The 15,459-nt window shown below is 39.4% G+C and overlaps 1 protein-coding gene and 1 long non-coding RNA gene across 5 annotated transcripts; one reads left to right on the top strand and one right to left on the bottom strand.

Moving 5' to 3' along the window:
* The first annotated feature begins 341 nt into the window (after window positions 1-341).
* Window positions 342-14,630, top strand: podxl2 (podocalyxin-like 2). 4 transcript variants are annotated; one of them, XM_044121768.1, is made up of 13 exons: window positions 342-473; window positions 3,725-4,086; window positions 4,895-5,240; window positions 5,966-6,069; window positions 6,704-6,914; window positions 7,469-7,618; window positions 7,707-7,852; window positions 7,928-8,002; window positions 9,298-9,454; window positions 10,434-10,495; window positions 11,549-11,728; window positions 12,072-12,233; window positions 12,962-14,630. In XM_044121768.1, exons 1-13 carry the CDS (start codon window positions 446-448, stop codon window positions 13,019-13,021), a joined length of 2,043 nt encoding a protein of 680 aa, XP_043977703.1. In that variant the 5' UTR covers window positions 342-445; the 3' UTR covers window positions 13,022-14,630. The 4 variants fall into 4 exon arrangements, with proteins under 4 accessions (XP_043977703.1, XP_043977705.1, XP_043977704.1 ...); XM_044121770.1 differs by having other exon boundaries at window positions 7,710-7,852; XM_044121769.1 differs by having other exon boundaries at window positions 4,898-5,240.
* On the bottom strand, window positions 403-3,979 carry LOC122833847. The gene is made up of 3 exons (XR_006371064.1): window positions 3,901-3,979; window positions 2,735-2,792; window positions 403-485 (listed from the first exon to the last, which is right to left on the bottom strand). It is a non-coding gene; the product is annotated as an uncharacterized LOC122833847 (long non-coding RNA).
* Window positions 14,631-15,459: the final 829 nt, after the last annotated feature.

A 15,459-nucleotide genomic window follows, 5' to 3' on the forward strand; every position in this document is an offset into this window, starting at 1 on the left:
TTAATCATAGTCATAAAGTTCATATAGACTTTTATTACATTAAAAAATAATAATTTTAACTTATGTTATGCCAATACTTGGAGCATTTAATTTATTTTTCTTTAGCGATAAACCTGGAGCAAACTTTGAATATTCGCATTCATGGGTAAAACTGCGACATCTAGCGGCCATGTCCAGAAACGTCAACCAACCGCAAACCAGCTCTTTTTCCCCCTTCTTCTCTGCAGCAGACCTGAATCTGGTTCCGACCGCAGCTCCGAACAATCAAATCCGTCTGTGTGCGCGAACCCCCCGCAGGCTGGCAGCCGTTAGCCCTTCCCCGCACACCGCCAGGACATGAAGCGGCCGTGAAGGCGCCGTCTCTCCGCTGAACATCCAGAGAGCATCCGCAGCTGATTCCCCTGAGAGACCGGAGCGGCGGCGGAGGGAGAGCACTGCAGCAGACATGCCGGGCCTCATCATCACCCTCATCGGTCAGTCTGTCTCTTAATGGTTTGGCCAAAAACAGAAAATAATCTGGTTTATTATTATTACTATTACAAGACAAACGCAAAAAATGCGGCAGGAAAATCTTTAAGAAGCACAACAGAAAACCGTAAAATGTCTGCTGAGCATCAAATGCGGGTAACTTTACATTTTAAAATCTTAATGTTGATGCTGCAGAATAAATCATTGTGGTGTTATAAATGAGGAGGGTGTAGCCTGCAGTGTTTTAATACAGGGGACGCAGCACACACTGCAGTATCTCACCTGACATGCAAGTTTTAACTGTTGCATTAAAGAGCATCAGTGGTGCAGCATTAACCATAAATGACGCATGCTTTTAGATAAAACTCATTTACATTTAGTAGCCTCTAAAAATGTCCCATCTGTTGTGTTTTGTGGGGGATATTTACTCTTAGTGTGTTTTTGTTGCACTTTCTGGCTGGTTTACCATTGCACCTTATTAATTAAGAGAAAGAAGCCATCCTTTCTGCTAAAATTTAGCAGCTTGATTAAATTTTTCACTTTGTTTTCACTACCTGCCCAGTACATTCTCAGTTTAACTGAACCCAATCCTCATATCTTGATCATTTAATATAAAATGTTAAAATTTCTTGTTCACATTTCTGATTTCTGAGCAAATCAGCAAATAAATTGCCGATTTTGCAAATTGATGCTTCAAGTTGCTTCAAGTTCAAGTTTTATTTTGCTATGGAGATTAGTCATTCTTAGGCTGCATTCACACCAGACCTGCTTAGTTTGCTTCAATTTGTTTAAATCTGGTTCGTTTGGAAAGCGAACTACAGCGCGGGGCATTCTGGGTAAATACAACCAAAACTAACGTGGTAAGCTAGCGCTACCGGGGGAAATTACTTTGGCCAAAGACAAAAGAGAAATCCTACAACCTAAAGTCTGACTCTACTTGTTTTTTGTTTACATTTTGTGAAGTTGCGCCGTTTTCCAGTTGGAATTAGAATAATTTGATTTTCCTAGTTGGATAAATCAACTGGAACGCCTCGAAGTCGGATTTCCTACTGGGAAACAAGGTCCTCACGTTTCAAGATGGCCGCTCCTCGCATTTTGGTAGCAAGCTAATGGTGGAAACGTGTAAATCTTCTAAGTGTGTCTAATATAAATTCTACGTGTTACACCTGCAACACTAGACTTAAACTAAAAGTGGTATTTGCTTGTGGAAAGTAAAGTTAAAATTATATTTGTAAGAGCTGTTGCAAACAATTTTCATGGGTGCTGCCATGTTGAAATGCCAGTTTTATTTTATTACTATTATTATTGAGAGACAGTATACCATATAATAGTAGCAACAAGATCAACCAGGGGTTATTATAACTTCGTGTGCAGAGATTGAAGTTATATCATAAACAGAATTAGATAAACTGAAAGTAAGTAGATCAGTTTTTAAAAGTTGCATAGAAAGGGATTTTCTGTTGAATTTTCATTTGTGAATAAAAAAACTTTCCTAAAAATACAATCAAGTAAAATAAAAATCAATTGACTATTTGTGAAAACCAACTACAATATTGTCCTAATGAGGAATTCCACATTCTTCTTTTCATGAGGTTTAACTAAGTAATGCAAGACTTTAGTGGTTTTGAAGCATTGACTTTAAAAACAGTAGAACCTGAAGGTGTTGCATATTTCCCAAACATTTTCCTGTCCTGTTGGAATTCTATTTCCAAAGTTTGTGTTACTAAACTAAAATGGTTAAATTACTGTCATAAATGTGTTTAACATTTTGGAAACGCCTGATTAGGGCCTAAAGGAGATAATGGGATGAATTCTCCTGACAGATTTGGGAGTCATTTGGGGGAGGGTTACAGAACCCAATAATCTGGTCTGAGGCACAGAGACAAGCAGGACAACCATGCACACACACACTCACACCTAGGGAGAATTTAGAGAAACCAATTAAAATAACAGTCATTTTTTTTGAACTGTGGGAGGAAGTCGGAGAACCCAGAGAGAACCCACCATGCACAGGGAGAACATGCAAACTCATTGGCCTGAGGTCATTCTGGCCTCAGACCAGGATTCGAACCCAGGACCTACTTGCTGCAAGGCAACAGTGCTCTGCTGTTATATTTTAAAATAAGATAAGATAATTTTATTAGTCTCCTGTAGGAGAAATTTTTCTTGGAAGCAGGGGCAAAACTACAATACAACAAAAAGGACAGCAACCATGAATAAATACATAAAAACATTAAATTTAAATAATTTTAATTCAATTACTAACCAGTTTAAGAAAACTTGGATAATTTCCACCCTCAGATCCTGTGGTGCTGGTGTTGGACCTGAGAGGATAACATGTGTCAGACATGTTGGACATGATGGTGTAATCAGCTCAGACAGCCATCTGTGTTCCAGACAGAGACCCACTTCAGATGCTGAACTGTGACCACAGATATAAGATTAATGATTAAGCTTATCGGCACATCTTGTAGAAACGTTTACAAGGTTTTGGTCTCCCTCCAGCCTTGGCCCAGGGCAACAGACCCACTAGTCCCGGCCCTGTCAGTGGCCGTGTGTGTGTGTGTGTGGGTGTGTGTGTATGTGTGTATGCAGCCTTTACATATTCGTCTCTGACCCAGTAGGTTGACTTTATAACAGATAAACTGAAGTTCACTGTATTTATTCTAACAAAAGATAAAATGAAGTTGGTGGTTATCTTCAGTCCAGCAGCTTCAGCCAATGCACATTAAATAAAATATAATACATAACTCTAAAAAAGCTGCAGAGCAATAGCTTCCAATTAGCACTTAGCAGCAGTTAACATCAGTTAGCAACAGTTAACAGTTGCATTAATATTACAATAATGAGTTTTAAAAAATATACAAAAAATGGCAAAATTACTCATGAAACGCTATGATAAAATCTCTATGAAATATTTGTTAAAGCATAATACTTAAAAAAAAAAAAAACCAGCTGATCCTGATACATATCGCTGTTACTGGGGCAACAGAAAAGGGGGGCGGAGCTGCCGGTTATTGGTTGCTATGGTAACCACCAACTTTTCAAGACCAGGAACCAAAAATGTCTGGAGAAGCAACTACTTGACTTAACGAAATGAATTTAAGGAATAAATAAACACATTTCGACACAATTCACATCTATAATATTTGTAAATAAAACTCCGTTACATATAAATATTAAACAAGGCCAAAATGTCAGGTTTTGACGCAGTAAATTAATTGTTCGGGTGTATTTTTGTCTCTCCGTCCCTCAGCTCTCCTGTCCGGCTCTGAAGCTTTCGGACGGGGCTCGACCCAACGGGCCATCCCGCTCGGTCCTCCGCCGGCTCCTCTGCTTCCGGGTGAGGTCCAAGCCCAGTCGCGTTTCATCCAGGAATTAGTCAGAACCAAGCGCCACTCGACCCGCGAGTTAGTACGCGCCCAGCCTCACCTGGTTCATGACATGGGCTGGCCGGAGATCCACGAAACATCCGGGTCACAAAGCAAACAGGAGCCGGTGAATTCCTCCGCCATGAGCCCGACTTCCGCCATGAGCCCGCCGCCCGCCATGAACCAGGAAGTAGCCAGGACCCTCGCTGCCGTGGATGAAACCCTGGATGTGGAAGAAGTGATGGAGGTAAGGATTCAAAACTAATATATAAATGATTTAAAACTGCAGTATGTAACTTATATTTTAAAAATGTTTTTTTTTTTTTACATTATTAACACAATGACAGAATAACATGAGATAATCTGTGAAAAAATCTAGCTAATAGTTATTCTCACATTGCTCCCAGTGCAAACTAGAAGCAACTAATCAGACCCAGGAGGCGGGTTTTAGTGCTGTCAATCACTCTCATGCTTATGCCTGTCACTGTAACAAATGCTGGACAATAAATTGTCTCAGAAGTTATGGTGTTAAAGATCATTTCCAGTAATATAATCCTAAGAGGATAATAATACAAGAACACATTATTAAATTCCAATGAACATTATACACTGGAACTTGACCTTTTTATTGAAGGATAATTTTGTTTCCAGAGGCTTCATAATAAATTTTATTTTATTTATTTATTTATACAATATCTAACATGTTTTCCAGTTAGAATTTAAAGTTTGTTGATCTTTAAGAATGTTTTCTTGCATTAAATATTTTGAAAATGGTCACAAAACAACAATATTGTGCTCTGCAGATCATCTCCAGGTTTAATTTTGTTAATGGACTGATTGTGGTTTTGCCCTCCTGCGTTGTTCATGCGCCAAATTTTCAACTGAATATGCAGGAGGTCCATATTTTCCGATGAGGCTTGTCTATTATATTAAAAGCACAATGTCTGTAGTTAAAGTTTAACATGTTAAAACATTCATTTGACAGAGGATTCTTCTCGTTTAAGACAGTTTAATTTAATCCTCCTGGAAGCTACCTGATGTGTCCCATGTTTCAGCGGATGGTCCACCTGGCGGTGCCGCTGGGTCTGGACGGCGCCGGGGGACACCTGGAGCTCACGGAGCCAGAGGCGGAGCGCCGCGGCGGCCTCGGAGCTGGCGACGCCTCCCAGGAGGCGTCTGGCTTTGACGGGACAGACACGGAGGACAGAGAGCAGGGAGACGACGGAGGAGAGGATCAGGACAGGAGAGGAGGAGGAAGGGAGGACGAGTGGGAGAAATACGCAGCGGAGGACAGAGAGAGACGTGGGGAGGAGGATGAAATGGGAGGAGAGACGGTCGAACGCGGCGTCTCAGAAGCTGTGGAGGTCAATCACACGACTCCAGATCTCTACGCTCTGATCGGTTAGTAACACTCATGCTGCTTCACGCCAAATATTTACCCAGAAACCAACATGGAGAACTTTCTGAAGTTTCTTATGCTGCAGCAAGACAAAAAAAACATGACAGCATTGTCCAGATTGTAGGAGATTATCTCTGTTCAACCTGCAGAACAGAGATTCTGTCTGGTGGTCACTAGACTTTACTTAGACTTGATTTGGACTCGCCCATCAAATACAGGAAATTTGACTTGGATTTGCTCCTAAAAGACTCACGATTTGACTTGGACTCATCCTCAAAACCTCTAGACTTAACTTACCCTTCAAGGACTTTTAATTTGACCAGAGTCTTTGGATTCTCACCTTCAGAGATGTTTGTCTTGACTTTGACTCATGCTTAAATACTCCAGATTTAGACTTAACCTTCAAAATGTGAGATTTGATTTACACTCACAACTCATTTTGCTTGGACTCGCCCTTCACAGACTTTTTTTTCCCCATTTTAAAGAACGGCTGGGGAAATGGTCAGTTTTGACAGGAATCAGTCAGACATCAATGTTCTGAATCAGAACATTGATTCAGAACATTGATTTTCCCTAAGAATGTTATAAATAGTCTCAAACTTGACTATTTAAGTCAAGTTTGAGACTTGACTTAAATAGTCAAGTCTCAAACCTTTAAAAGCAAGGGAAACCTTGCTTTTAAAGGGAAACCAGAAAAGTGTTTTTGACACCCATGTTTTTGAAACAGACTACAGGTCTTTCATTCATCCGTCCAAGGAGCCCAGCAGGTCCTTCCTATCTGAAGAGCTCAATTTCAGGCCGCAAGAGCACCGCGGTCCCTCAGTCTTGGAGGTAAAGACAGAGAAATGTGTTGTTTGCTTTTTTGCTTTTTGTTTGTTTTAATTGCAATTAACAATAATAAATCTTGTAGACGCGTTGCAGCGTGACGTCGCTTGTGCGAGATCCCGCGCCCGTCTTCCTGCTGAGGGCAATAAGCTGCTAGCCTTTGATACGACTAGCTTTGGTTATCAACATAATGCACTAAATCTAAAATGGGCCCAATGATATATAAAAGAAATAGGGATGAGTAGCTTTTCTACTAATTGTCGACACTACAAGAAATAGTTCACAAGATCAGGAAAAAGCTTTAAAAAGGTAAAGAAAAATAGAGAGGGAGGTGGAAGTAGGTCAGCTATGCTAGCTTGACTTTTACAACCGTAACATTCAGAGGAGCTGTAAAAAAGATTGCTATAAAAGACGAGCCTACTATGCTTTATGCCCAGGTTTGCTCAATTCTGGAGTTAAAAAAATCCTTCAGAGGGCCAAAAATGGCCCCCGGGCTACACGTTGGACACACCTGTTCTAGCATCTTAGAAAGTGTCAAATCATGTTTGCTTATATCAGCGATAAATCAACTAAAACATGAACTGTGTCATCGTCTTACACCATCCATATTTCCTTCCTTTATTCTCAACCCAACCTCCAGCTGAGTCCTTCAGAGAAAGATTTGTGGACAGCAGAGAAGGACGAAGACGTTTTGTCCAGTGGCTACGGCGTCCTTCGCTCCTCAGTCGCTGCAGCTCGGACATCACCAACAGCTCCTGCTGATCCAGCCCTTTCTGCAGACTCTGACGGTACAGCGACACCAGAGACCGACACCGGAACCGACTTTGGACTTCTGGGAAGTTATACCAAAGGTAGAATTCACCTTTGTAACTTTTTCTACGCGTAAATGTAGCGGGGAAAGTTTAGTGAATCTGCTAGTAGCAGGGCTAATTTTTCATTCAACTAACTTTGAAAACTTTGAGCACACTTCCCCTAAATTCACTTTTCTGGATAAATTCTAAAGCATTAATTTACTTGGATGCTCTGTAAACTTCAAGTTGAATAAACTTAGTTAGAAGCTAAATATTTAGCTGCACAGAGTTGAATGTTTTGAATAAAAGTGGCCCAATACTTGAGCCTTGAGGAACACCAAAGCATAATATCTAGCTTCAAATGAAACATTTAGCTTGCTACCCAAATATTTGGTTTAAAAGTATGATATTTATAAATTAATAAATTACATGGTGAAAATATGATGCTGAAAAATAAAATCCAAATTATTGCTTATAATTTTTTTTTAGAAAAGGTCATTCAAGAGTTAAATGTTTTGAATAAAAGTGGCCAAAGAACTGAGCCTTGAGGAACACCAAAGCAGTGTACATTAAGAGTTTCAGCTGCTTGTTTCTTATCTCTGGTTTGACGTCAGATGAGGAGGAGGAAGCAGGTCTGCCACACGCAGGAGTAATTACCCAGAATCCCACAGCTCCAGAGGTTGGGTTGGCACCCAGCAGACGACCTCTGCAGCCCAGTTTGGAGCAGGAGGTACACGGGGAAGAACAGGAGCATGACCTTAAAGGTTAGCATTCATTGACTCTTTTCCAGTTTGGAATGAATTGAGAATTGACGTAAAGTAAACTTTGTATTTATTTATTGCTTTGGATCAGAAGACAGAAGTGAGGAGTTGGAGGATGAGAGGAAGGAGAGAGAGGGAAGCAGATTCAGAGGAATCATCCCGCTGACCACAGACCCGTCCCATACGGCTGGATTCACGGCGACCGGGTTTGATCCCGGACTGGAAGAGCCGCGGCAGGTTGGTTGGTTCAAACCCGACGATTCAACCGGAAACAGAAGAACACTTAAAAACATCTCCACTGTGAATGTTCAGGTGGTTTGTGTGAACTGGAACGAGCTGACCGGACGGGGCTACGTCGTCCTCAACATGACGAAGAACATGAACTGTGTAAGTGTCAAAATCCAAAATCATCCAGGTTTGGTACTGATCAATGATCTGGAAACCTGCGGAAAACGCATCAGCTCTTGGAGGGCAGTGTTACATGTTTTCCAGGTACATGGTGCCATTTTATGGCACAATCAAGTAACTATGTTACCTTTAGTTGTTATAAAAATACTACATTTATCAAATATGACTTGAAAATGTTTTTTCTCCCTGATTTTATGCTTTGAAATTGGGCCTCCTGCTCTTTCTGAAGCTCCGCTTTCAGGAAGTCGTCCCATCATGGCTCCTCTATTCACCCTTCAACGTTTTTACCACCGAGACGTTACTCCTATAATGAGACCAGCAGCTGTTTGCTAATTGCTGCTGGCTAGTCTGAAGGAGCTGAGTGGGGGAGGAGCTGCACCTTGAAGGCGGAGCTAGAGCCACCCAGGCGTTATGCTCAGCTAAATGGTTGCCATGGAGATTAAAGGATTTCTCAAACAGGCGAGAAAGAATGAAATACTCCAAGAATGTTTTTGATTAGGGAAAAACATAAAAAACATGATGTAAAGCTAAAAAAGTGGATTTTACATGATACTGGCTTAAAAAGAAAAAAGTATCAACTAATGTTATAAATACGAATGTACTAACAAATACTGGATTTAGCTGAGAATTTTTATGTAATAAACTGATTTTCTTTCGGATTTACACTAAAAATACTCGTGATGAGTTTAGATCTATTTTTTTGTCTTCAAGTTGGAAACTGTTAGTTTTTTTCTTTTTATTTCTCCATAAATTTCAGCTAAAAACATGTTGTACTTATGCTCTAAAAGGTTTTATGTTATTCCTTATTTCAAAACCTAAAATGCAGATATAAAATCAGATTCTTTATTGACAACAGATTTTCAGAAGATGATATTTACCACAGATTTTAAGTTCTCTTTTTGTTTGTAGCTGGACTGAGTGCATTCATGGCTCTTATTAACACAAACGTAGCAGAGCATGCTGTAGTTCCAACAGCATTTGGCTCGTTTATTCACATAGCTACGCTGTAAAAACACAAAATCTTTCTGTAAACTTAATCTTTTTGAAATACACTTTAATTAAGACAAAACTAACAAGTAACATTTCAGCAAGATATGTTTTTGTGTCAGAAATAGATTAGTGATCCTCACTATTGCGTCGGTTGCCATGGAAGCATCAAAAGCGCCGCTGCAGTGAACCAGCAGTCGCCGTAGTAACGCGATGGATTTCAGAAAAGCATCACTTTTCATCAGTTTGAGTTTCCAGGTGGAAAACGCGTTTTGTTTGTGAGACAGGAGGAGTTTCGTGTCTGCGGCGGCGTCCAGCTGCTGAAGATCATGGAGCGGGAGTTTGCACGCAGAATGAACAGCCCTGAGGGATCATGGGTACTTTACCTCAGCAAGCCGACGCACCAGCAACACCAGCTGCTGATGAACGTTGCATCTGCACATGGTACATACATTCGAGCCTCACAGAAGATCGGCTCACCTGAAGCCTAACGGCCCTTCGTACTTCATCCGTAGCCGAACCATCGACACGCAGCCACATTGTTATGGTACATTTGTATGGAAGGCCAGAAAAGACGGAAATTAGCACTTTTACTATACCCCTGGCTAAAAATTTACACAAAACTGACTTAGGACTCTATAAAATGTGGCAAAAATCCAACCAAAATTCAGTTTTTTTACGCCAGTGTAAGACAACCTCCTGAATGCTGAAAATCACAAACACAAATGCATTTGTGTCCATTCTGGTCTTCCATAGGGGACATCCTCCTTCCCTGCATCCTCTGTTTTGCTTTTAGACAAACAGTCACAGAGCTATCGCTACACTTTTCTGCAGGCGGCCTCTTCTGTAAAAACTGGCACTATAATTTCTGTCTATGAATTTTTAACCATTCATCAGTCTTAGAGAAGTTCTCTAATGAAAAATTGTACAAAGGTAAATAATTCCTCACTGTTGAAGTGATACAGTTAAACATTTTGTATCACCTACAGATCCTAAAACCTGATATGGACACAAATTGCTACTTTTACGACATGTTTTAAAGTCACGCAGAAACGGCTATTTATGACTTAGGACACTAAAATATGTTGAAACTGTATACATTTACAGCATCTAGTATTTGGCTCCTTGAACGCCACTTATTATTTGTGAATATGTTCAGTGACCCAAATAAACGTAAGGTCGTCTGATGACACCATAAAAAGCAACAACTGAATACATTCATGAAGACGAGGATCAGGATGATCCATCATTTTCTCGTTTTTATGTAAAATTCTTCTTTTAAATTTGTGAGTTTTTAGCCAGACATCGCATACTTATGTCAGTGAGAACTGATTTTGTTCAGTTTGTATGAAGTACGTCGGGCCTTGAAGCATTCAGACACGTTGACTCTAAACGCTGCTGATCGTCACCTGATGTCTTTCAGGAGTCATTGCTACTCAGGAGGTGCTGGACATGTTGGGAGAGATCAAGAAAGGCCTTGATAAGGTGAACTTACAGGTTTTTTATCTGGTAAAAAATAAATTCACAGCTTTGGTTTGTTCCTTGTCTTTGCAAGCAGAGTTTCTTGTAATTTTTCAAAGCTGTTTTGCTCTGACTGGTTTTCACTTTTTCAAAATCAACTGATATACTCTGCAGTCAGTTTTTAGATTGCCCTTTTTGTTTGTATTAAGCTAGATGTCCTTACAGTGACATTTAATGGACAGCTATTATGCAAATATCTCGTTCTGCATGTTTTTGTTCTTCCATTTGGGTTTCATCTGCTTCTAAAAACAGTCTAAGCTCTGGGCTTTTAAAAAAAAACCAATGGGCCTTTTTTGGTGTCTGGAAAACGAACCATTTCAAAACCCTCCCGGTTGTTTAGTCACAATTAATACTCACTGCGCTGTTACCTAGCAACCCCAGTTGAGCTCAACCCGTTACCTAGCAACTCAAGTGGAGCTCAACCCGTTACCTAGCAACTCAAGTGGAGCTCCAGCTCGTTAGGTCAGCTGGTTTTACCGCTGTAGGCGCTGTACAATGGCTGCTGGAAAATGCAAGTGTTTTGTTATTGACTCACCATCCAGAAACCACTTGCTGCATTCTTGTTGTTTGTGCAGAAGGCTTCACTTCTGCTTTTCAAACATGTACAGTTGTATAATTGCGCTTCTGTTGGCATCCGTTTTCACATGCGTGTCTAAACGCTGAGTTTGGCAGCAGCAGATTATTTGGATTTAAAGTGAGAAGATGCCCAAAAACAGCTGAAAATGGATCGACCTGAGCAGATTAAAATCTCATCATAGGAATTATTTTGTAAAAAATGCAATGAGCATGTTTTGAATAGACCATAGACCTATAATATCCTGTACAAGGAAGTAAAATAGGTCACCTTTAATTAAAAACGATGTGTTGCTGATCAAAGTTCTGCAAATAAAACATAACAGTTTCTAGTTTTCTTTTTGTAAAAATGGTACAACTGATTTCTCCCACTGTCTGGTGTGTTGATATTTGTTTCATTTGAATTCTGCGGGATAATAAAACGTTCTCTGACTCGTTTGTCAGATGGGGATCCAGAACTACAGCGCAGCATCCAGCTGCCAGTCTCGGCCCAGTAAGACCCGCAGCGACTACGGAAAACTCTTCGTGGTTCTGGTCATCATCGGCTCCATCTGCATGGTCATCATCACGTCCGGCTTCATCTACATCTGCTGGCAGAGGCGGCTGCCGGGAATGAAGAGCATGGTAGGCCAAGAATGTGGTTTTAAGTAGCTGCATAAATTATTTTAAATATTCATATTATATATCTGGAATGAGACCAGTGAGATCAGAGACTAAATCTGTTGGATTTTTATGATTTTTAGTGATGGAACAATTAAATAAAGACATTAAAAACCAATCTTCAACTTTACTTGCTTCAGTTTAAAGGCTCAGGATAATAAAATCTGACCTTTCTGGCTTATTTTTGGAGTTTTATTGTATTTTCTTTCCTCTGTTTTTAGACCAGACAAAGACTGAAATGTGATAAAAGCTCTCAGTTGAGTCAGAAATATCTGCTGTATCAAGTAAATCTGCCTTATTCTGGTAGTTTCCTGCAGAGGAGCTTCACTCTGTGGAGAACGGTTACCACGACAACCCCACCTTGGATGTGACCAATGACAGCCAGGCTGAGATGCGGGAGAAGAAGCCGAGCACCAATGGGCTCACGGGGGCGGGGAGAGGGGGCGGGGACGACAGCAGTCGCTGGCAGGTGATTGGATGATCGATTTAGACTATTTTTAACTACTTATGTCTATTTTTCTATCTAATGTCTGTTACTTTTATGAAAGAAAAGAGAGGAAAACATGATACTTTTGGGTCTAGTCTGCCAATTTGAAATCTCAAAAATATATTTTAATCATTAAATTAATAAAGCGACAAGACATAAACATGAAATAGAACTGGTTGAAGAAAATTCAGATTTTTAATTTTTAGTTTTATTAAATTAAACACTGAGCCCAATGCTCTCCACAAATAATCTGGATGTTTTTGTTTTCAGAGGCCCATTTGGGGATGTGTAAAGCGAATTAGCTATAAATGTTGTAGAGCTCAGCATTTATATTTGACACTTGTCCTCATGCAAATAAGCAGTGGAACCAGTACTTTTTCATCAATATTAATGAATCCTTTACTTAAAACAAGCTGTTATATTGTGCTGAAAAGTTATTTGTTTGTTAGTTTTGTCTTAATTCTAGTGTAAGAAGGTATTTGCATTAGAACTAGACCATAAATTGCGGGTATAAGAGAACACCATAAAGTTGGCAGAAAACCTCAAGTGAGACATTTTAAAATTAAAATAGATACATTTCTGCAGAAAATCCAGACATACTGGATCATAGATCAATTAGTATTGACCTCTACTACTGCATTTATGTTGCAAACAGCAATCAGGATGCTTCCAACTGATTTTCAGTTCAATCTCTCGTCTTTATTTTGCAGGCGTTCGTCAACCAGGCAGCAACTGAGGATGATGAAGAGGAGCAGGACACACATCTCTGATTGAGGAAGAGGAGATTTATTTTATTAGAAGAGTCTAAAGAAAGATCACTGTGATGACAGAGGGGAGAAGAGTAGCCGCGACTAGGATAATGAGGGTTGTAATTGGAGGAGTCACTGAGGTCAAAATCAAACATTGAAGCTTCATCAATCGCTGCGAATTTATCCAGATGACATCAGAGCCCTTCTGTTTGGTGTGCCTTAAGCTCTCAGCTCTCCAGACTGAAGCTGCACGAAACAATTTCACAGTTCGCGACCAATCACCTCTCCACCTGCAAGCTTTAGTAGCTTTAGCAGCTCAAATGTTTGATTACCTGCAACAGAATGTACCTGTGTCTACGACGGCGTCTTAGGGCCAGAAAAAGAGGAAATCTTCACCAAAAAACTCAGAAATTTTCTAGAATAGTCAAAAGATTTGACAAAAGATTTGAAAAATTGAAAATTTGTTTGGAAAAAACTCAGAAATGTTTAAATTAACCTCAGAAATTTTCTGGAAAAAAACGTGAAAATTTCTGAGTTTCAAAAGTAAAAATATTTCAACTTCTGAAACTCAAATATTTCTCATTCTTTCTAGAAATGTTCTGATCTTAATGTAAAATTTTTAGAGATTTTAGAGAAAAAAAAAATTACTTCTGTCTATTTTTGTTTAAAAAGGCTCTAAAGCGCTGTTATGTGTATTGTATGGATCATTGTTGTTACAGTTTAAAACAGCAAACTGACTGAAAAGCTGTTGCTGTAGTGATACAGAAAACAAACACACTCCTGTTCAAATGCCAGATTGTTTCAAATAATTTTAAAAACTTTCTTCGGCTTTAATGTGACTCAAATTCAGTTCTAAAACGTTTGCGCACTTTCAATAAAACTTTCCAGTATTTAGTATGTTTCTGTCCAAAACTCCCACGATTCCATGCAGTCAGACTAACCAGAAATAAGGTTCTGTGTGCTAATGTCCGATATATTGCTGTTTGACATTGTGTGTGCAATAACACCAGAGATCCACAACGATTTTGTCAGACTAAACTCAAAGTCTTAGAAAGGCCTAATCAAAGGGCAGAAACTGCAACACCAAGATGAGTCATTTGAATTGTGCGTCACATTAAAGGCATGAAAAGTTTCTAACTGATCAAGTGAATTAAATCTCACTTTTACGTCAAACTTCTGGCATTTTAACAAGCGGCTGCAGACTTTTAGATCCACTGTTACGTTGTAATTCTGCTGTATGTTGTTTTATTACAGTGATTTTACTACTGAAATGAATGTTACACTGAGAGTAAAATATTTGCTGCTAGCCAAGCATCGCTTTCACCAGCAGGAACGTCTCTTCAAGTCTGACACCAGTGACTTCTCCCGAGTCCAGAACAGCAAGTTTCACCTATATTAACTGTGAAAGAAAAGTTTGGCACTTTACTGATTCATTTTGGAAGGACGACCTCTGAGATGCTGCATCATGTTGAACTTAGCCACACACAGAGACTGGAATATCACTATTTTTGCTTTTAGTAGTGGTTTTACCTGCTGAAGAACTTTACTGTTTGCTGTGCAACACTTTACATGAAGCTTTACTTGTGGTCTGTTAGCCTGATGTGCTTTTATAAATAGTGCTGGAATGGTTGCTTTAGTTTTCTCCTGACCTACTGTTGAGGCTGTGACACATGGGCAACATTCTGGTCCAAAAGCATGAATATATATATGTGTACATATATATGTACTGTAGCTGTAACGTCCAGGTTGAGTCACCAAACTTTAGTTCAAGTTTTGGGTTTATATCATTTGAACTCAGCCGGGACACGTTGCAGTTATTTTTACATCTCAGATTAGAAATGTAATGCCTAACTCTTCATTACAGTTGAGCCACAGTGGTCATTTTATCTCATTTGGTAATATCACTAATATCGCCTCAGTGCCAACATTAAAGCCACTGTGCTTTATACCGCCGGCCAGCAGGGGGCGACTGCTGTGGTGGCTGAAATCAAGCAAAGCCATCCTGTGGAGCTGTTTGTAAAGTAACAGTCAAAAATGAATAGCGGTATTTTGGGATTTGGCCTGTCAGAACATAAAAAATGAAATAAATCACCCGTTATTCACTAATCATAAAATGAACAGTTTCAAAGAAAATATTAGCAAGCTAAATATTTAAATAGCAAGGTAAATATTTCGTTTATAAAGTAAACACTTCGCTCCGAAAATACATACTTATCTTCAAGCTAAATATGTAGGTAATAGGCTAAATAGCTTGGAAGCTAACTATTTAGATAGTGACATAAATATTTAGTCTGTAAACTAAACATTTAGCTACAAGCAAAAATATTTGGCTTCTGGCTAAATATTTAGTTAAATAAACTAAATATTTAACTACATTTTAGTTAGCTAAATATAGCTAACTAAAATTTAGCTTCATATATTATGTATTCATATATTATATATTATATTTAGCTTTGAGG

Source organism: Gambusia affinis, linkage group LG07 (genome assembly GCF_019740435.1).
Source record: "Gambusia affinis linkage group LG07, SWU_Gaff_1.0, whole genome shotgun sequence".
NCBI lineage: Eukaryota > Metazoa > Chordata > Actinopteri > Cyprinodontiformes > Poeciliidae > Gambusia > Gambusia affinis.

Coding starts and splice junctions, on each gene's coding strand:
- podxl2 (XM_044121768.1), top strand. CDS start 446: ATGCCGGGCCTCATCATCACCCTCATCG. Junction 6,070..6,703: donor GCGGTCCCTCAGTCTTGGAG/GTAAAGACAGAG, acceptor CCCAACCTCCAG/CTGAGTCCTTCAGAGAAAGA. Junction 7,619..7,706: donor ACAGGAGCATGACCTTAAAG/GTTAGCATTCAT, acceptor GCTTTGGATCAG/AAGACAGAAGTGAGGAGTTG.